The sequence below is a fragment of the Epinephelus moara genome, chromosome 21 (genome assembly GCF_006386435.1).
Source record: "Epinephelus moara isolate mb chromosome 21, YSFRI_EMoa_1.0, whole genome shotgun sequence".
Lineage (NCBI taxonomy): Eukaryota > Metazoa > Chordata > Actinopteri > Perciformes > Serranidae > Epinephelus > Epinephelus moara.
Genome location: NC_065526.1, coordinates 12,866,819 through 12,889,770, shown reverse-complemented (window position 1 = coordinate 12,889,770; position 22,952 = coordinate 12,866,819). Strand labels below are relative to the sequence as shown.

General features: G+C 44.9%; 1 protein-coding gene across 1 annotated transcript in view; it reads left to right on the top strand.

Moving 5' to 3' along the window:
* The first annotated feature begins 77 nt into the window (after positions 1-77).
* The window catches only part of LOC126383095 (semaphorin-6B-like), a 44,631-nt gene continuing 21,756 nt past the window's right edge, over positions 78-22,952 (top strand). The window contains exons 1-3 of the mRNA XM_050033525.1: positions 78-737; positions 20,752-20,875; positions 21,818-21,929. Of these exons, the coding sequence (XP_049889482.1) occupies positions 20,755-20,875; positions 21,818-21,929 (233 nt within the window). The 5' untranslated portion in view covers positions 78-737; positions 20,752-20,754. The remainder of the gene's footprint in view (positions 738-20,751; positions 20,876-21,817; positions 21,930-22,952) is intronic.

Below are 22,952 nucleotides of genomic sequence, written 5' to 3'. Positions count from 1 at the left end.
TGTGTGTGTGTGTGTGTGTGAGAGAGAGAGAGAGAGAGAGAGAGAGAGAGAGAGAGAGAGAGAGAGAGGGAGAGAGGGAGAGAGAGAGAGAGAGGAAGGTAGAGGGAGGTAGAGAGAGAGAGGTCCTCCATTCATCATTGATCCACTGCAGGACTGTGTTTCAGGGGCTGTGAATTATGGGCCCCTGCTGTCACTGTGACTGCTCTGCGTTGGACATTTCACCTCGCCACTGTAAATTCAAAAAGGAGGATTACATTTTGCTGACTCCTGATTTCAAAGCCGTTGCTTGACCAAGTGCAGACAGCTGGCCGGTCCCTCTGACAGGAGACTTCATACAGTCCGCAGTTGCAGGATCTGGGATTTTACAGGGGTCTGAACAAGGCTACCGGAGGAGAGACCGTATCCTGGATCACAGAGAGCCCCTATAGGTTGCTGTTTACGCATTAAGACTACGGACTTTCTCTCCTGGGTAAAAAAAAAAAAAAAGCGTTTTGTAGTTGACTGGGCGTTTAGGACGCGCTCGGTAAACGGTGATGCTACGGCGGCGCGCAGGAACCGTAGAGGGAAGAGACAGGTGAGGTGCGGCGGAGGAGCTGCTGTTATTACAGAGAGGCTTTGGATACCGAGAGCCGTGGTATCCATCACCCTGTTCTCCACAGAGAGGAAGAAAAGCGACCGGAGAGGGCGAGTTGGCGACTGGTACCTGCCTCCGCCTCCCTACCTGGCCATCTGGTGCGGTGAGTGTGCCAAATGGTGGGATTGAGGGATGGGTATGTGTGAGGGGAGACGGGGGGCGGATGGGATGAACAGGTATACATCATGTGCGCATTTTTATTACTGCCACTAAACGCGATGCTGCATTATCACTCCTCCGGGTTAGCCAGTGGATGTGTGTGTTTGGCACCGCCTGGACCTTTGTGGACATGAACTGCTCTTTGTGTCTGCTGCAAGTTTGATGTTTCATTTGCGTTTCACGGGCACATCTTTGTTGCATATCGCTGCATGTCATTGTTCTTTCACGTGTTGCACTAGCTCTTACAGGGCTTATTATTGCACGTAGGGTCGAAGTGATGCCTCAGCAGAAAGAGCTCACAATACTTTGACGTTATAACACTGCATTGCAAGGACGAGCACAAAGCCTGATTGAAATTCTTATTTAGATCACGACCCGGATCAGAGGTGGTGATCCAAATTAGGCTTATCACTCTTTAAATGCTGTGTTTAATTGTTCCCTTGTGTACATTCAGTATGTTTTTTTAATGTTTGCCTAAGGTTTCCTGTTAACAAGAGTAAAGGTCACATGTGATGATTTGGCAGCCATAAAGTCAATTGATTATGTCATTACTAAGTCAGTGGAGAAACAGGAGTGGCATGATGGATGCACTGAGCACACTGTGTTTCTGGTATTCATTTGAGGTAGTTATTTAGACATAGATGCTCAGTATCTGCCTCTTAGTGTTGACAAAAACTGGAGAATACTCAAAAAACATCCCAAATGCATCTTGCACACTCACAATAACTTGTCACTTAAATTACCCATAACCACACTGCACATACTCAACCTTCACGGCCCAAGTTAAAAGCTCACTCACGGGCGTCCAAGCTCTTACTGAAGTGATTTAGTAGTTATATGTAATTTATTGTTTACAACTTCATCCTTCACACTAAAAGCTATCGAGCTCCACAGAAGGACCATAACAGCTCCCAGCTGCTGCTGTTTATGTTTCTGTGTGAGTTGAAAGGCAAGAAGAGATGGTCAGAGACAAAAAAGAAAATAGATGGAGGAGGGGTGGAGGAGAGGGAGAGACAGAAACACAGACAGACAGACAGATCGGGGATACAAAGGATAAAGTGTGATAGCAATCTGGCATATAGGCTACAGGGGGATCGGCAGAGGATGTAAAAGAAATGATGGAGCAGAAAGCTCGGAGCGAACGAGCGTTTAGGGAGAGGGGCTGCAGACAGCAGTCTGAGCGGGTGTGAATGGTCTCCCTGTTATCCCTGCTGCCCACACAGACAGCCACACAGCAGCCGCGTGAGCAGGTGCTAACCCCGCCACACAGCAACTGCAGGGAACAACAGGTGCAGCCACTGTTTTCTTCAGCCTCCCTTTTGGAAGGCGGTCTAACACCCGCCCAATCCCCAAAAAATACAGCAGAGCCCTCTGACACCGAAAACACCCACAGCCTATGCTGAAGGGAACCTAATGGATACTTCAATCTACATTTAGGGAAAATAGCGTGCAAAGGCCAGGCTTGAGTAATTCAATTAGAAAATTAATTATGCCGCAAACAAAGTTGGAGCCACTTGAAGCAAAAAGGCAGAGCAGGCTGCAGGTAAAAGCAATCTAAGAGAGCCTTAGGGTGAGACAACTGCCCACAGGGACATGTAATGAGCTCTATTGATCACATAGGACCCTATTCAATCACACATGCTAAGCCACAAACAGGGCATCTCAAGCACAGGGGGGGAAAAAATGAGATTGCAGCATTATACAGCCTTCCCACAAACGGCAGATTAGTGTGTTGGGGGTTGCTAAGGAGCACGTTTTCTAGAAATGTGTACAATGTCAGTCTGAGATCTTGCATGTGTGTCATTGTGTGTGTTAAATAGAGTGAGATGAAACAGACAGCAGATTTTGGAAGTGGAGAGATGTTACCTAACAGCGTCTCTGCTCCCTTCGCCGAGAGAATACATCGAGCAATCGGCGACAAATTTCCTCTCTTTACCTCTGGTGCACAGAGAGGAACATTGACTGACGGAAACACTCCCAACACTGTGGGGCTCTGAGCTGACACTAAACTTGTAGCTTTCTTTACTTCGTGTCAGACAACAGCATTTGTTTATTTTTCGCCGAACCTGAGCCACCCAGGACACTTGCTTAAAACTTCTGTCACTCACTTTAACCTCGCTGTAGATTTCCCTGTTTTCACTCAGTCTAGAAAAACCTCCCACTCATCGCTCTGCTTATGTATGAAAGAATGTCAGTGCACGCTCTTTTATTGTTTAGATGAACTTTAAGTAACTTGCAAAACTTGCAGAATCAACTCCCATCTGCCCTAAAGCAACCACCCCTCTCTGCGCCAGAAAAATAGACAGGATTATTCACTAATCTGATCGTGAAATAAAGCAAAGTTACGACTAGTGTCAGGAGATTTGAAGGAATGCTGATTTTCCTCAAAAGCGGCCAGCTACAGTATCTTTTGAAGTTCCAGTTTCACACGGAGCGCAGTGTTTATCTGGTGGTAGGGTTTGGCGGGGTTCTTTAGTACAGAATCAACACTTGAAAAAGGGTGTTGAAGTCTGCAGACCTCAGGGCAATGAGATCAGAAGGACCTGGCTGGGCAGGCATCTGCTGGGTGACCTATTCCTGCAGGGTCCTCCCGAGTGTGGACCTCATTGTGCAGGATTAAGAAGGTCAGAAGGGCAGGTGTCACGCGGGCATACTTTCTTTACTTGTCAGAAAGGAGCTCTTATCCTGAGACAAATACATTCAAAGGAAACTCTCTGGTGCAAAACATCGTGTGTTGATGTGAGAGGCTTTCAGGAGCCTAACTGGGCTTTTCGAACAACTCCTTCCAGATGTTTAAGAAGGAAAGGAGCGAGATAATAGCTACCACACAAGCTGAGGAGCTTTACCTATGGCAGGCTCCGCTGTAAATTGTCCATGCACCATGAGATAAATGATGCTCATGTGGCCGAGGTGGCTGCACCATGTGGATTTGGTTGCTGTATCAGCCACATGTGCCGCGTAATAATGCCCTGCAGTTGTTTTCAATGTACAAATCCTTCATATACTTTACGGTCGCCATGTATCTTCAGTTTTATGACTCTCTGTCTTCAGAGATTCCTCCCTCGAGGTGCAGCCTCTTTTAATGCATCCTTGCGCACATTGTGTGGTCTCTGCATGTAATGGGTTTACGTGTGTTCATTTTGCAGTGTGTTGTCTTGTCTATTAAAGGTATACATGCAGGATTATCCTATAAAACTACAGACTCATACAGAAAATGATCCCTCTCAATCATCACTTAGGACCCACTAGAGGTGTGTGGCGGTGTATTTCTCTGCAGAGACTCTGCCCTCTGCCTGTTTTTTCTTCGTTCGTTATGATTATGGGCGTGTACCCCCACAGTGTTTAGGTGAGGCTGGGACTCTGTAAAAAGGTGGCAACCAGGTGCCAGACTGTAAGCAGCAGGAATCCAAGAGACACAGCGCTGAAAAACACAAATATAGTGAGGCGAGGCAAAACGGCAAACGAGAGTGAATCTTGGGATGGCCAACAATCCTGCATAGTATACCTTTAACAACCCCTCTAACGCCCCCTCATCGTCATCATCATTACCACTGCAGGTAGGTGATGTGACATGCCAATATAATCTCACAGAAATACATGAAATTGACACCTCTTAACAACATTTTACGTGGTGCTGGGCATGAAATGTGTTAAAACGGTCACAGTTTGGTTAGGTTTGGAGAACAGAAAATACTTGGTTTAGGAAAAGATTGTGAATTGTCTAAAATAACTATGTATCGGATGTAAGTGACGTAAACTTATGTACTTTGACTAGTTACCAAGCGGCAACCTACAAGCTTAGGAAAATGAAGCCAACGCGTAAGTGCCAAATACTGCAGTTCCGTGAATGGCCACTTGAGGCTGGCTCCAGAAACGAGTAAATCCCTATAGACACCCATGTTAGAATCTCCAACTTAAGAGCAGAAATTAATATTTACATCCATCCATTTTCGTAACGCTTATCCTCTTGAGGGTAGCGGTGGGGGGGGCTGGAGCCTATCCCAGCTGACACTGAGCAAGAGGTGGGGTACACCCTGGACAGGTCGCCAGACTATCGCAGGGCTGACACATAGAGACAGACAACCATTCACACTCACATTCACACCTACGGACAATTTAGAGTCACCAATTACCTGGAGAAAACCCACGCTGACACGGGGAGAACATGCAAACTCTGCACAGTCGCTCCTGAGATTGAACCAGGAACCCTTGCTGTGAGACGACAGTGCTAACCACCGTGCAGCACCTTAATATTTACAGCCTGGTACAAAAAAAAATTGGTTTCACCCTTCATGACAATTTCTTTTTAAACTCACCCATTTACATTTTATTAAGGCTTACAGCTCTGCATAATTAAGTAACAGGCTGTCTGCTGACTTTACCAAAGTCTCTGATTCAGATCCAGCCCTCCCTCCTCCACAGCTCCACCCTCCCATCCAAATTTAGTTACCTTTGGTGCCAAAAAAACAAGATGGTAACAGCAAAATGCTAAACTTTAGGATTCAAAATAGGAATCCACAAACAATGAGTGACTTCAAGGTGGCTACGTCCATTATTTTACACAATCTATAAGAAATGCGTGAAATGGACACAAGCTTTTAACAATAGACATGGAGGTTGGCATCAAATGTGTTAAATTACGTGCTGCCAATCTGTTATGTCTGTTACGAACGGTCACAGTTGTTGTGAAGCAGTTGCAGTTTTGGTCAGATTTAGGGAAAGAAAAATACTTAGTTAGGTTTAGAGAACACAAAATACTTGGTTAAACTCACGAATAGATCATGACTTTGGTTAGAATATCTTTGTACAGGACGTAAGTGAAGTAAAGTATATTGCGTAGTTACTAGGGTTGAGCAGAACACTCAGATTAAGCCATATCAATTTCAAGTCTAATGACAACTTTTGGTAGGTTTTACTCACTTACAGTTTAAACTCCACCTATTCTGGTTAAAACTGTCATTTTCCGTAACCGCTTATCTTGTTAGGGGTTGCGGGGGGGCTGGAGCCTATCCCAGCTGACACTGGGCGAGAGGCGGGGTACACCCTGGACAGGTCGCCAGACTATCACAGGGCTGACACATAGAGACAGACAACCATCCACACTCACATTCACACCTACGGACAATTTCACCAAAGTCACCATTTAACCTGCATGTCTTTGGAAATGGAAGGGAGGAAGCCGGAGCACCTGGAGAAAGCCCACGCTAACACGGAGAGAACGTGGAAACTCCACACAGAAGGGCTCGCCAATGCCAGGAACCCTCTTGCTGTGAGGCGACAATGCTAACCACTGCACCGGCATGCCGCCATGTAGAGATCTTGTAGAGATATGAATACAAATGATTTATTTGGTTGAACAGGTACAAACCCAGACACAGACAATGGTGTACTTGCTTATCCTTGGTAGTTATGTAAAGTACTTTGCGTTGTTATATAAAGTCCATTAAGTCATGTTTACTTTTGCTTTGAGACACAAACATTAGTCTCCTGGTTGAAAGTCCATGTTTGTTTGACAACCCCTCTCAGCTGCCTTACGCAGACTTTCTCTCTCTTTCTACTTAATTCATGTCTCCACCACGACAAGACAAGACACGACAAGATCCTCACTGACTTTGCTTTGGCATTGTTTTAATGTTGCTAGCACGTAATTTAAACACATTTCATGCCTACCACCCTGTTCAGAGGTGTCCATTCCACATACTTTTATGAGACCAGGCTGGACTTACAAGGTCTGTGTGACTGCTCAAGGTACACACATGCATATTTTATGAGTGTATTGTTGTAGTGTATGTGAGGGTCATAAGAAGTACGAGTTAGTTTTGTCCCCCAAATGGACGCATCTCTTTGCATGCAGCTGGTCCTCCCATTTAACTACCTGGCAAATTGGTTGTGAGTGATATCACAGCTGTTTCAACTTCCAGAGATAAAGGTAGTCTAATCTCTTACCTTCTGTGATCTCATTTACATCGCAAAATTGCAAAGTGAGAAAATGAGCGTCCACTTCATACTCTCACTGAGCGCACTCACACACGTCCGCACGCACACACAAACAAAACAAAATAAGCAAATAACAAAGTAACCTTTTCTCAAATGCCACCGCTGAGGCACTTGACTTTTTGCTTCTCTGCACAAAATGAACGGAGGTATACATATTTCTCGGGAGCTTGGTCTACCCTCTCATATTTTGCTGCTTTTGTTGTCCAACAAATTCAGCCAGCACCTAAGCCAACGGCAGGCTTTAGTTATGGCAGCTTAGCCAGAGGGATTTGGAGGACTTTTTTATTGGGAGATAAAGGCGCATCCGAGTCCTTTGTCTCCCAGCTACTCGAGATGGTTTTGTAGCCTGATGAAGCTTTGTTGTGGCTAATCTTCCTCGCTCCTTCATCCTGTCCTCTCCCACATCCGTCCCTACTCCGAAACAAACACAACTTTTCTCTTTTAATTATGGCTTTTCATCTGGGGCCCAGTCACAACTGAGGGGAGAGGAACAAAGTGTAGCAGAAACACAATTATACCTGCGAGGAGAGGAGAGAGCTCTCAGGGGAGGTGTCGTCTCCATGAACGGCTGTGTATGCTGTCTGTAGGTGTGTGTATGTCAATCCACGAGCAGGTTCTCTGGCATTTTGATATGTGTTGTGTGTAGACCACCTATTGTGAGCTGTGATCCTCTTAGCAGGCTTCCGCCAAAAGAGCTATATTTACCCTTAGTGGTGATCACAGCACACAAAGAGCGGCATGACGAGAGTATGAGCTACCTTTCAGCCGAGCCTCCTTCTAAGTGAAGCCACTAACTGTGTATGAGATATATGGTAATGGCTGCCACGTTTGAGACATTAGCACAGCCTGTTTAGCATAGTCTTTGTTGAAGTAGAAAATGACAGGCGGGGAGATGTTGGGCTGTGGTCAGTCAAACCCAGAGAGCAAACAAACCAAATATACAACAAAGAACTGATACTTTTGGCTGGTATCACAATTTATTTATACCAAGGGAACACCAATTTGCAAGCAGTAAGATGATTCTTCTTTGTGCTTCATATTAGAAAATCACAAAGGTTACCATAAGACACTTAAGCAGAAGGAAAAATGCTCCCCAGAGACAGATGTCATGGACTACCTCGTACAGTACAAAGTGCACCATTAACACTGTGTGACAAAACAGAATAATAGCGGCATTAAAACGGGTCAAATTCACAGACGAGAACCGCCTGTCACTGTTGTGTAATTAGACTGCGTCTTCGTTGCCGTCGTACGCACCGGAGTGTGCGTGTGTTTCGACTCTGTGCTCATAGTGTGTGTCTGAGTGCGTGCACCGCATACTCATGTGCTCGCCTCTAGCTCAGAGCTGTGCAGTGAATGTATATGTGCTTACTGCAGTCAAACTCTGGTTAGTAACGTTTGCCCTTGCTGCAGCTCGTACAGCACCATAAATGTGTGTGTGTGTGTGTGTGTGTGTGTGTGTGTGTGTGTGTTGTTTTCATGTGCATTTCTTTCTCAGTCTCAGTGCAGCACCAGACGCACATTCATTCCCTGTTTCGCAGCCCAAATTTTTGTCATTTGCGAGCGTTTGATTGTTTTTCACCTGCATTCTCTGAGTTTTGTGTTTATCCCACTGCATGTACATGTCCATTAACCATAAGCTGATAACTCACTGCATCCATAGGCTACTGTGTGTCTGTCACTAGCAGCAATTTGGCTTTAGGCAGAAGGCCTGATTGGGGAAGAAGTCTGAGGGGAGATGGAGCTCTCTCTGGCTAGACTCCAGCTCTGTCCATCCTATTTTAATTACCTATGGCACTCACCCAGGGGAATATCTCCCTTCCTCTCTGTCTCTGTTTCTTCCCTGCTCTCCTTCTTCATCTCTCTTCTCTACCTTTGCTCGCATCTTCTCTTTTCATCTCCCTCTTTAGTTCATTCTTTGCTCCCACTATCTCTCTCTTTTTCCCATCTCCTCTTTTCCTCTTTCGCACGCATAACCTAACAGCGCACAGCTGCGTCAAAGGCCTATACAGAGGTAACCTTTGCATTAGCATATAAATGACCCTGTAGATTGAATAGTATTTTAGGATATTTAACAGCAAAAGACAGATTCCCTTAACTCTGATTAGACCTGTTCCGAGGAGACAGGCAGCCACTTGAGGGAATATCGCCTCCACCTCGATAAGATAAAGACTTGACACAGTGATTCCACTGCCGAAGAGAGCATGACTGTGTGTGCCTGTGCGTGTGTGTGTGTGCCTGTGCATGGGTGGGTATGTGCATGCACGTTTGCACTGTGTTTGCGTCTGTGTGAACAGGAATCTGAATACATATTCGTGTGCTCATTTGTCTTCACTCTGACCTGTTTGGTTTGCTTTGACAGCATGTGGTTCTACCGGTGTTGCCACCTGATATGGGAGAATATTAATACAGCAAATAATTATTCCCACGGCAACCATTTTGATCTTGCAGCCCAGTTACCTAACAGTTATCTCTACAGCAATGTGTGGACCTTACAAACATTTACCACCTGAGCTGGTGCTGTGAATTTGTGAAAATGAAGAAATTGTTCATTTAATTTCTGGTGTTTTGTTAGTTTGTTCCTTTTTAAAAATGGAAGTTTAATATTCGAGTTATGAGCTACCAACACTGGCAGGACTAAATACTAGTAGCCTGGTAGGCCAAAGGTATACTGCCTGTCCTACTACACCCACCTCTCCTACAGAAAACAGGCAAACTCTACATCACTCCTCATCCCCTCCTTTAGTGCTCACCAGCAAAAGTGAAAGCCAACCTTTGGCTTTACCACAGCTAATGTGCGGCTGTGGCCCACTAGGAGCAGGTCATCCACTAATTGGAAGGTTGGCAGTTCGCTCCAGTCAGCATGTCGAAGTATCCTTAGGCAACATACTGAACCCCACATTGCTCTGGATGGTTGTACCATCGGGGTGTGAGTGTATGTGAATGTCTAAACCGAGTAGCAGGTGGTTCCTTGTATGGCAGCCTTGGCCACACGTGTGTAAATGTGTGTGTGAATCTGTAGTGTAAAAATACTTTGAATGGTCGAAAGACTGGAAAGGCGATATACAAATACAAGTGCAAGTCCATCTATCTAGCCCCAGATTCACTCTCGTTTTCTGCTTTGCATTTCACTTATGTATTTGCATTTTTTCAATGCTGTGTCTACGATTTTCGTAGCTTCCACTTGTTCGCTACCTTTTTATGAAGTCCAGACCTCGCCTGTGTACTGTTGTTGGCTGGGGGGCTACATGCCCATAAACATCCCAACCACAGGAAAATATGACGGAAATACAGGCGGAGGGCAGAGTCTCTGCAGATAAATACACCACTGCACACTTTATAGTGGGTTATATGGGATGATTGAGTCTATACACAGTTTTCTTAAGACAATCCTGCATAATATATCTTTAAATTTTGAGCTTTAACCCCTCTGGATTCTTCAGATCCGTGTGTTTGTCATATATATTTTCCAACTGAGTCAATAGCCCTTTTTAAACAGGAATTTGCAAATTTGCAGGAAAGCCCAATCAGTCTTCTTTCAGCATTGGCAGTATAAAAACAAAATCTGGGAGTCTTCTTTCAGCATTGGCAGTATAAAAACAAAATCTGGGAGTGCAGCAAAATGCCACCTACCTACTGTTGTTTATACAGAATGCGCCTTTTTCGGGGCAATGGAGGGTGTGAGCAAGTAACAAAACGTGTAGCTCAGCGTGTGACGTAAACAGTGAAAACAGTTTACAGGGAAACCGCGGCTGGTCAGTCCTTCGGCAATTCTCTCGTAAGTCGGCCCGTTCCTCACCGTCCTCGTCATCTGACAGTTAATGGCCTCTTTGTTTGCGAGGGCAAGGAGGGCGCGCAATTCCTTGTCTCCCCAGTTGCTCATCTTTACAGTGTCTCTTGCTACTAGCTGCTCGCTAATTCCTGCTATCAGCTGTTTCCTGTTTATCCACCGCCAGTGGCTCGCACGTGCGGCGTCATCAACAGCTCCTCCCACAAGTCATCAACAGCCCCTCCCGTTGCAGAAGGCCGCCTCGGTCTGTTTAAACTTAAAGGGTTCCGCCAATATAACTACCCTACGAGGCGGAAAATTGGGCACCTCGGATCAACTCGCCAATTCGGCTCTGTTGGTCTAAATGCTTGCAGCTTGCTGGCAAAAGGGCCCAACATTCGCAGAAAATCTGGCAGTTTAAAAGGGGCTAATCAGACAAGCCAAGTGCTCACACCAGTGTAAGAGTGCTAATATTTTTCCGTTAAATACTGGTTTCCAATTACCAGCTTCTTTCTTGAAGTTTGCACATTGTTATATTTTCCAATTTCACTTTTTATGCTTTGTGTTAAAAGTTTCTTTTAAAAAAAGACACTAAAGTGAAATCTCAAATCCAAGATTCAAAACATCCCTCTTGAATGAGCTGTAAACAACATTCAGAGCATTAATTTAGCAGCAAAGAAACATTTACTATGTAAAGATATAGCGCAGTAATGGCGCCCTGAGCAGAGAATGAAGTCACACTACATCTATGTCTGTTGTAATCTGAGTTTCTCTGTTTTTTGTTGTCATAGATTGTGTGTATCCTACTGGCTTGCTAGTCGCCACTGGTCTGCACTGCACTCCTACCGCTGATACTGCCGTCCCTACCTACAGTGGCGAAACAATGTTGTCAAGGAGGCATAACGCCCACCCTCCAGTTCTCCCCCATGTTAGCCCGGTTAGCTCTGTCAGCACTGTTGCTGTTGTTGGCACTGTTAGCACCACTAGCTGCTGGCCAACAGCTCAGTCACCTCCATATTGAGAGCCATGTGCAGGCAGCCCTGGCTTAGACTCTGACTCATGCTCTAAATGTCACCTACACCTCCTGTAACAACTTACAAGACACCTGAGAGTTACATCCGTTAAGCAAACATCATGATGCACCTGATGGTGCTACTGACGGATAAGCTACAGATTTATGTTCTGGAGTCACACGATGTTTGTCTGAACTTTTTCCCCTGGAATTAATCTTGTCTGGTATCAGCACTGTGCCATAGTTAGAAACAGGGTTACATTTTGTTCACGCCCTTTCCACTCCAGTGGAAATCTGTTTTAAGACTACTAATGAAGCTATAGTGCTTGTAGGGTGGAGTCCTGAAGTGTGAAGGTGACCCAGTTCTCCCAGTTTAGCCCGTGTCTGTGTTTCTACCCTCAGGCCATCTTGCTTTTATTCCGGGCTTTAACCTGCATACCGTCTTCAAGGAGCAAGTGTGTTACAAATGAGACGAGCTTGTAAAGGATCTCAGCCGAGCCTTCGTGCTGATATGTTTAACTTTCTTGATCCGTCTTCTTTTAAAATTGTAGCTCAACCTGTCATAATAATCCGGCAGAGGAAGTCTCAGAGCTTCCTTTGACAAAAAGCATTAAGCAAAAGACTTATTCTCACACACACTTTTTTTGTCCAAAATCAAGTTTGTGGCATCACAGCTCACCGTATGTCCAGTAAAGCTGTTTCTAATGAGTCTGAGTGGTTTTACATAAACAGAAGAAGAAGGATTACAAAGCGAGCTCATTCAGATTCAGCTGTAATATTACATCCTTGAAGGGGAAACCCCTCGGAAAAAAAGGGCTCAGCAGCGAGCATCTTTTCTAAGTGAATGTGTAATAAATGCATTGTTGCGTTTTCAATGAATATTTTTTCATTGTTGACATATTGATTTCAAATAAGCTACACTGTCTTGCCAGCATGTGGATAATGTGGAGACAAAATGCTTGCAGCTCCCCCATCCCCCTCCTCGCCGAGAGAGAGGGGACCCCCACCTCCCTATATCGGTGTCCATGTATGTGTTCACTCATATTGATGTGCATTTGGGATTTGGGTTAAAGCTTAAGCATATGCATCAGTGTGTGTACGCATCAGTGTGTGTGTGTGTGTGTGTGTGCGCTCACACATACGTACACTTGTATGTGTTAGAGGGCGAACCCGCCCTCCTCGCTTTCACATCTACTGCAACAGAACATCTCTGCCTTGCTTTGCTATTGGTTGCTACGGTAACAAAGGCACAGAGTGGAGTGGCTGCAGCAGCTAAGGAGAGAGAGACAGAGAGAGATTTTTTGCCTGTAGACCTAATCACAACGACAGATTTAACGCGACGCATCAGAAAACACAGTTCAGACACAGTGACTAGCGAAATGTCAACGCCAACAGAAAGATGTGTTTAGGTTTAACGCGTCCAATTTCTGTCACACTCACATGAATACACACATATTAAAGGATTAATTAACGGCTGTGCTGTGGCTGGGTGCAGCACAGGTCATGGCTCTCTGCAACAACGCTCGCAGCATCAGTGACGCCGGTTCGCTGTGTATCTGCGCCTTCACCCGGACAGCTGAGGCCTTATGTATTTATGTCTTAGTGTCTCTTCGTGGTCAGTAAATGCTCCTCGGTGTAGATAGGGATGGGGCTCTTTATTCTGTCTCTGTTTAGCGGGATGAGAGTGTATTGATCTCGCTCAGCAGCTTTAATAGTTGCGATGCCCTCTGCAAACATGACCAATACACTAAAGGCTGCTGAGGCATTTCAGGATGGGATTATGGGTAAATATTAAAAAGATAATCATTAAGTAGATATCTTCCATATAGTTTGTTGGCACACTGTGGGGCTGTGTAGAATTACCCAGCATGCAGCTCACCCCCTGTCATCAGCTGTGGCAGGTGAACAAGAGCACGCCTGAGGAAAAAGACTTTATTAAATGGAGCTCGGGCCCATGAGCCGATGAGGACGAAACATATGGACAAACTGATAAGAGGTGAACGCAGGTGATTATGCTTCTTCAGATGACCTGCTGATTGGTTAATGATGTGAGTGTTAGCAGGTGATTTGCTAATGGGTTGCCTGATGAGGGTAGATTACACTGTGCGGCTGTCGTCGTCGTTACATGCGTCCCGTGATAACAGTGTCAGTGTCATATCATTTAATCCTATCACACCAACATGATCTGACACAAATAGCATAACACCCTTTCTTCTTTCCACTCGCTCGTCTCTCATCCCTTGATTTCCTGATACTCATTCTGTCACCGGCGGTCTGTTTTTTTATAGCTTGATGAGCTGGAAGTCTGCAGCAGGCGGTATCTCTCTTCCGCTATCTTTTTTTTGTCTTTTGCTCAGACCACCTCTGTCTTTTATCTTTCATCTGTCTCTTCTGTCCTTCGGCTCAGCGGGGAAAACGCAGAACTCTTGATAACCAACTGTCAAAGCGCTGCCTCAAACCTCTTTTTATAGCCCAGGGCATTAAAAATACTGCCTTTGTCATGGCATTGGCCGGCGGCAGAGTTCTAATATGTTGGCCATGGTCCAGATCTGATGGTTTATCTTATGGATCAATAAGCTTAATCGATACGCACTCTAATGAGGAGGCTGCATTAATGATCAGCCACAGGGTTTTGGTATGTGGCGGGCTGTTTGCATACATGTTTGAGAAAGGAGCAGGGAGTGAGGAGGGAAAGAGGGATGCCCAGCTTTGGCTCTTTTGCTCCAGCAGAGCCGCTACATGTTTTAACCAGATATGCCATGTTTTTTTATTTTCAGAGTAAGTTAGGCTACATAGGAAGGTCATCAATTTGCATGTGAACAATACTACACATGTTTTAGGGCCGTTTTATGCAACAAAATTGTTTGTTTTTAAGTGTTTGTCTGTATCTCTACAGTTTTTCACACCAGGAAAATGCACTTGTATAGCACCTTTCCAGTCTTCTAACCACTCAAAGCACTTTTACCATCTATCACATTCACCCATTCACACACACATTCACACACTGGTGGCCGAGACTACCATACAAGGTGGAACCTGCTACTCAGTAACCATTCACAAGCTCTCACACACCCATGGAGAAGCCATCAGGAGAAATTTGGGTTTCAGTTGGTGTTTCTCAAAGTCAAGGACCCTTCCTTGGTCGGAGGAGTACTTCCAAGGAATGGTCCCACAGAGGCAAGGCAAGAGTCCTTCTTAGAATTCGGTGAACACACATTGGAACAGGCTAACGAGTGTCCCCAGGTGTGCGTCCTGATGTTGTTGTACAAGTTGAACAAATGTATCAGTATTTTTGGAGTCACGTGACTTGTAGGCAGAATATATTTCTGGATAATACTTGGATTAACCTGGATTAAACACACAGGTAGGCTAAATGGAACTTTTGTGGCACTTCGTGCTCCATCACTTCTGTAAATGATTCATTAAATTTTTTTTTATGTTTTATCTTAATTACTGTATTTTAAAAAGCTCATTATCTGGCAGTGAACGCATTGGAAAGTGTAAATTATGATGTATGATAAATACTCCTGGAAATATTTATCTAAACTCTGCTAGGCTCCACTGGCGCAGGTTTCATTGAAGAGGCCCCGCCTTCACATCCAGCAAATCATGTGCAAAGAATTGTGGCTACTTAATACCCGGTGAGGATACACACATGCATCCTGATAATACCTGTGTGTATCCCCCAGAAAATAATCCACCAGTGGAAAAATTTCACAGTCAAGTGTGGCACAAACCTTCCCCAAATATTATTTCACTAACAAAGACCACGCCAGGGTAGATTGCATAGAAACAGTTTATTGGTTACGATGGATTAAGGAGAGCTTGGATGATGAAGTAGCGGTCTGGAAGAGTGATGCAGGTAAGGAGGGATGGTGGGATGAGGGTAAAGGGATGTGGGATGAGGGGTTGTTGGTGAGGGCTGTATGGGATGGGAGGAAGTGATGGGGAGGATGAGGGGTTTAGGTGTGGATGGACGGATTGGTTTGGCGGACTCAGCTAGTGGCTGCAAGACCGGGTGGAACCAGGCAGGGTCTAGACTCTGGGTGGGGGAACCGTCTCTCGCAGGCTCCTGGTGTACGGAGTCCCCCACTTCCTGTATTCAGACAAGGAGAGAAGTAGAAAATAGGGGGTCGGGGAGGGAGGGATGTGGAAACAGATTCAAAGGGTGAGGAAATGGATGAGGTGTGCTTAAGTACTCGTAGTACGGAAATGAATCCATCTGAGGCGTGGTCTTTGTTCCCGAATCTTGTTATGAAACTTCATGTATCAGAGAAATCCAAAATCAGCACAACAAACTAGGCCAACAAGCAACTAAACTATGCCATTTAATTTTTTAACACATCCCGAAATGTAACAAAACCAACCATTTAGCCAAAGGCAGAGAGACTGGCCACCAGCTTATATAGTCTGCAGCCAGCCCAGGTGAACTGAATCTCCCTGACGACCCCACTCCACTCACCAGGCTCCTGAAGAGACAGGTCTACTACTTGAAATATACAAATATAAAGCCCCATTTCCACCGAGCAGTACGGTATAGTTCAGTTCGGTACGCTTTTTTTCAGTTTCCACTGTGAAAAGTTGTGGATGGTACCTATGGATCCGCTCTGTACCGTCCCCATTTTTGGTCTCCCCCCCTCTGTTGGGGTACCTAGCACACAGATCTGGTACTAAAAGGTGGAGCTGTGAACACTGCAGTCTGATTGGTCAGTAGAGGACGGTCACTCTGCTCAGGGCTGAGTTGTGGCTGGTTTTGAGGCTCATGTAACCACTGTTCATACCGTGGAGAGTTTCACATATATTAATAAACTGTAACAATAGCTGCTGTAGTCTGGGAAACTCTTTCAAACCTGCTACTTTTAAATATCCCATTAAGAGAGACTCAGCCTGTTCTATTTTGTTCTGAAAATGTCGGCGTGCAGCCTCATTCTGTGGATGATAAACGAGGTGCAGACTGATGGAGGAAATACAGTGAGTGAGAGTACTGTTTGCGGTGGAAACACTAGGGTCTAGGTACCATGTCTGAAGGGTTACCTTTGGCTCCAAAGGTACCATAACAAAAGTGTTGGGTGGAAACGGTTCTGACGTGTACAATGCCAACATTTATTAAGCCAACTGGGTTGATAGAGATCATTACTGTTTCAGAAATGTAAGAACCAAGTTGGTAGGTCATGGAAAAGGCTAAATAAATGGATTTTGACACTTCTTATAACATCTTTTGTCTTGCTTTGTCCTGGGCTACAACTCCCACAGCACTTTTTTAGTCTATATTTGTTTACTATTTGGCAAATTGGCACCAATAAAAGTCTTCTGCATTAGCCTTGTTCCTGTTCCTGTCTGTAAGACACCAAAGAATGAATAGTCTTTTGATACTGAAATAAACTGAAATGTGATGATTTTCCAGCAAGTCCTGTCAGGAGCGTCTTTTTTTCCTGTAATTTATAAGCCGATTTGTGAACCTTTTATTATGCGATGAAGGGGATAATGATAATCCCTGAAAGAGTAAGTCACATTGAATCTAAAAATATGTATACCATGTCTGCGTGCTGAGATTTGAGTGAGTTATGAGTCTGAGAAGAAAGGGTGTGATTTTCTGACGCAAACTATAACCACATGACGGCTAATCTCTCTGGAGCACACGCTTCGTTTAACTCCATCCATCCATCGTCGCGCTCCGTACAAGACAGCAGAATTTCATTTTAGGTTTAAGCATCAAATTTGGATCCTCTCATGAAATGGCCATAATGAAATGAGGCTGACCCTGCCCCTGACTCAATCAGCGCCAGTTCAGGGAATCCCAATGGAGATAAGATGAAACAAACCTCCTCCTCCACCCCTCCACCACATCTCAGGGCTCCTCCGGTGCTTCTGATGACGAGACGGCTTAGAGGTGTCAAACCTGCAATCTCTGGGCTAGAATTTGATTTGAAGTGGCCCCCAGTGTATAGTCTGCAGCACCACATCGCCTCACTGATGTCCTCAAACAGCTTGTCACTCAGAACGCCTGCACCGTCTCAAGTGTTGGCAACACAGGTGAATTATGTATATGAGTAAGTGTGTGTGTTACATCTGGGTGCATCTGTGCACTTCAAATAGCAGTTGTCATCACCTTAGCAACTAGCACATCCACCTCTCTACCTGTTCTATCTTTGAAAACAGTCGTAGGGTTTTTATCCTGGAACAGACAAGCTGAGAGGTATAAAGAAAGAGAAATGAAGGGGAGGAGGTGATGGAGGGAGGGAGACAGAGGATGAAAGGAAATAAGCGGGGGTTGGGGGAAACATGAAACACGGCATTCAGGTTGATTTGATGGCAAAGGCGTTCATATTGCTCGCATCTTTTTCTTTAATTTCTAACCTTTCTTGTCAGTTCTGTTCCATCAAACTCCACATTTTCCAGGATTTTAGCAGCACTCTGTGCAATCCAAGACAAAATGCGAGCACTCCGCCCTTTTTGTTCTCCTCATTTGTCTTGTCTTTCTCTTTATGTCTCCTCTTCTTTTTCAAAGTTTTCCACACATCAAAGACAGTGCAGCTGAACCACAGGCATTTTGAGTCGATGCATAGAAAAGCTTCCACATTTAAACCTGTTTTTGATGGTGTGGCTGCTGCAATTTATGGGCGGTGGTAACTTATGTGCAGCAGTGTTATTCCACTGTCTTGGTTTAATGGGTGACAGAGATGCTGATGTAGAGCATGGGGGCTTGTTTTTGACAGTTTGACCCCTCTCTGCAGCACGTTGGTGTGTCTGTTGGTCGGTCAGTTCACCACTTTGGTCCAGACTGAAATGTCTCAACAACACTCATGGTCCTCAGAGGATGAATGCTTCAAGCTTTTGTGACTTTCATCTAGCGCCACCTTCAGATTAAAATTTCTATTTGTCACGTACACCAAATAACCTCCCTGCTAAAAAACGATGACACTGACATCGGCCACAGCTATACTGTGTTAAGCATGCTAACACGCTTAACTAAGATGGCGAACCCAGTAAATGTTGCACCCTTTAAACATCAGCATGCATTCAGCTTAAAGGGTAACTTTAATTTTCAACCTGAAGCCTATTTTCCTGCGTTTCTGTGTTTCAGTGATTAATGGGACCAAACATTTTTTAAACTGTTCCAGTACTGGGAGAGAGAGCGCTGGAACCAGCAGTGGTTAAAGGCTGCCATGCAAGCTAACTACATGGGGCAATTATGCACCGTGAATCCACGCCCACTTAAGTGGTTGTGTTTTTTCCATCACTAACAGGCTCAGATTATTATTATTAGTGTCTGACAACATTATAGAAAGGATCCCTACAGAGATAAACCTTTTTGTCCAAGAGTAAGATCCTTTTTGTTTCATCAGAAACAGCCCCGAAATCATTACCCACCACTGTGGTTAGCACCGTTGCCTCACACCAGGAGGGTTCAGGGTTCGAACCTGCGGGCCAGCTGGAGCCCTTCTGGGTGGGTTTCCTTTGGGTTCACCAGCTTCCTCCCACAGTCTAAAGACATTCAAGTTAAGTGCCTTTAAATTAAGTTAAGGTCAGCATGAATGGTTGTCTGTCCTTATAGCCCCTTTTAGACTGCCTCTTCAAGGCGGGAATTTCACGCTGTTATGCTGCCTCGCCGTTCTGTATAAACGGTCCAATCACTGAACAGAGCTGTCTCGCCTCTGAGCTGGGAACAGTGGCAGTAACAGCGCCGAAACATTAGCCCTTTTTACACAGAGATGGCGGTATAGGGAGAAGTCGAAGTCCTTTTTTCATACCGCCTTTGCATTTTTACACAGAACCAAATGACTGCAGCATCCTTCCGCTCCAGGATGAAATGTTTGACTGTTTCACAGCATCGTGGAATCAAGAGGCGTGACGGACGTGACATGTAACACAACTGTGTCAGCCTCTAGAGTGCTATATAACACATGCATCAGCAGCGCTTTATAAACAATACCAATGGCATAACATAGCAATACTAATTTATTACCATCTTAGTTATATGACAGCTGATCTCGCCCTCTGCTCGGAGGGTAAGGAACTACTTAAGTGTTTTCCCAAATTGCGGACATTTTCAGCAGCTGTTCTTCTTCGAGTTAGCCGCTAACTGCTACTTTTTAAATTCGATTGGCGGTGTTGCTACCGCCTGTGGTGGATTAAAGATGAGACATGTCTGTCCCCCTACTCCGCGGCCGTACCTTACACACTGAACGGCGAGGCGGCATAGCGGCGTGATATTTCCGCCGTGAACAAGCAGTGTAAAAGCAGCTTATGTGTCAGCCCTGGGATAATCTGATGACTTGTCCAAGGTGTACCCCACCTCCCGCCCAATGTCAGCTGGAAAAGGCTCCAGCCCACCTGCAACCCTGAACAGAATAAGCAGCTACAGATAATGGATGGGTGTCAGTGGCAAAACCAAACACCTTTTAGTGGACGTCACGTAATTTGGCCGTGCACAAATACAACGAGTTGTTACATTGCAGCCTGTTTCTCCTCATTACTGAACCAATTTTTACACATGTTGTTCTGAATAGTCACTTAGACACAGAAACTTGGAAAAAAAAGGGTCCAGGTTAAAAAATACCGTTACCGTTGAAAGAACTGCTGAAGTAGCCTCCCACAGCTTCACAGTGTGACCTTTTTGTGGCCTCTTAACTTTTTAAAGACAAAAATCTTTTCCCTCCCCCTTTTTTTCCTTGCTCTTGATTTAGAGCATTCTTGACTTTTGACCTTTAGAAAGACATTGTCCAGCTTCTCCCAGTCACTCCTCTTTCTACTCTCTCAATAGAGACCAGCTATTCCTTCTCCGTCGCAAATTGCCCGTAATGTACCCGCCATATGTCCGCGCAGACACACAATTAGCCAAAGGAGCATTACCACCCAATGTGGCTTTGTAAGGCTGTGACTGTTTTGTCTCTTGGTGTGTTATATGACTGTAAGGGTCCCCTTCAATTCACACAGCTTGACAATGGAGTGACATTTCTGACAATAGATCCTCATTACACCTCCACACAGACAATAGAAACACATTAGCTCCCTGCTGAGGCCAGGTTGGTGGCAGCAGTCACCCCGCTGCATCTGACCCTGTCGTCACACACACATGCACACACCTGTTGAATATGAACACACACTTATATACGCTGTCGCACATGCACACATACAGAGAACACAACAATGACATTTTTCTCTCCCCTCTCTCTTTAGTGCATGTGTGTTGCTGCCATGGCGACCGTGGCTCCTCCCCTCACATTTCTGCTCCTGCTGCTTCAACTGGCGGATGGCTCATTCCCAGAGGAACCCAGTCCACTCAGCTACGTCCCCATAGAGGGTATGCTTCCTTCCTGCTGTGTGTGTGTGTGAGAGAGAGAGAGAGAGAGAGTGTGTGACTGTATGTGCAGTGTTGATGATAAATGACTTCACGGTGGATGTGGAAATCAGGGGTCAGGGGTCAGAGCTTTGGTGTGGAGCTGCTCTCCAGCTTCCCGGGCATACAGATAAATAAAGAGACTTCACCCTGTGTGTCTCAGTGGCAGCATGGTAAATATGAGAGAGACAGACAGACAGACACACAGAGAGATGATTGTTATGGATTTTGAGAAGTGCAGGAAGATGAAAAAGTGGGAGACAATTGGATTGGATGGGGTGATACAGATGACAAGAGAGAGGGCTGAGGGGTGGAAGAGAGAAGGGGAGGAGACAGGTGGAGATGGATCACTACGTCCTCCTCTCTCCCTCCCCTGCAGTCAAGGACAATGAGACGTTCTCCCAATCTGTCTCCTGATGATGAGGGCTCCCTGTGGAGACCGTTGTCCTCCTCTTCGAAACTTTCCCGTTAGTCTGATACTGCCACTTTCTCTCTCCACCTCATCTGTACTCTGCCACTTATCTGAAATGTAGGGAGGAGAGGGAGAGGGAGGGAATGCCTTTTTATCCCACGATAAAATTACAATAATGGTTGCACACAGTTTTTCTCATTATGGCGCTGCATGCATCAACAAAAGCAAAAAAAAAACACACTAAGAGGATTAAAGCGTTTCAGTGTACTTTAACTGCTGCACCGTTCATCTTTTCCCATTATCTCAGTTTTGCTAAACAAAAGCATCAAGAATGAGTGAAGACACTATTAAAGTGAAGGTTAGGGAAGTTCTTAGAGTAAATATAGATGCAAAAAGTGCTCGCTCTTTCATCAGCTGTCAGAGCATCCTTGAGCAAGGCACTTAATTTTTACAGCGAGTGTTTTACTCTATTTGTCTGTCTGTGTGTGTGTTAGTGGTGCGGAGGTATCCGGTGTTCTTGGGCAGAGCTCATCGCTCGGCTCAGAGACAGGAGCTGCACATCCAGACGGTCCTCCAAGTCAACCGCACGCTCTACATAGGAGCCAGGTAACCAACGGCAACCGCCTCCAACTGTGTGTTACTGACGTGCTCGCATTAATATCCTTTTGCTTTCATTTGATGCCTCAGCTTCCATCTGCTGTCACTCTGCGGAGGACATTTTCAGTTTGTTGTTGCGAGGAAGCATTCAAATCGTGCTTTTAAATGTCAAGCAAAAGCTGTTTGTTCACATTACTCTTAGATATGAAATATGGGAAATAGTAAATAGTAGTGGGTAAAGTGTGGTCCGTCTGCCAAATCTGAACCTCCAGCGAAAACATTTCGCCGTCTGATGAAAGCTGAAGTGTTTGCTTTCATTGTTTATATCAAAACTTTTACATAAATTTCCATAAATATACATAACAGAGTAAATACGAGGCTCATGTAAATACCAAATGAGTATGACCTTGTAACATCTAATGAGGAGAGAGGAATGCACACCGAGCGTTGTGCCTCATGCTGAAATTAAAGGGATAGCTCACCTCAAAATTAAAAATACATGTGTTTCCTTTTACCTGTAGTGCTAATTATCAATCTAGATTGTTTCGGTGGGAGTTGCCGAGTGTTGGAGATATTAATTGTAGATTCTCTCCAGTATAATGGAACCTGATGGCACTCAGCTTGTGGTGCTCAAGGTGCAGAAAAACACCACTGAGCTGACGAACATTACAGTTCAGCCAAGTTCATTAATGTTTACATCTTGCACTGTCACAAGCACGAGCTTTCTGCGCAGTGATATGGTTGGTGGGCGTAGTTAGGTAGAAAGAAAATAGTTCCCACATGAAACTGCTCACAACATGGTCTGTGGATTATCTTGAGTAACCAGGTCATGATTTCTGGAAAGAGACATTGCTGTTGAGTTTTTCAAATGATTTTTTTTTTTTTTTTTTTTTCGACACTTTGAGCACCACAAGCTGAGTGTCATCTAGTTCCATTATATTCAAGAGAAGGCAGACATCTCTACAGCTGATATCTCCAACACTCTGTAGCTCACACCAAAACAATCTAGACTGATGATTAGCACAACAGGTC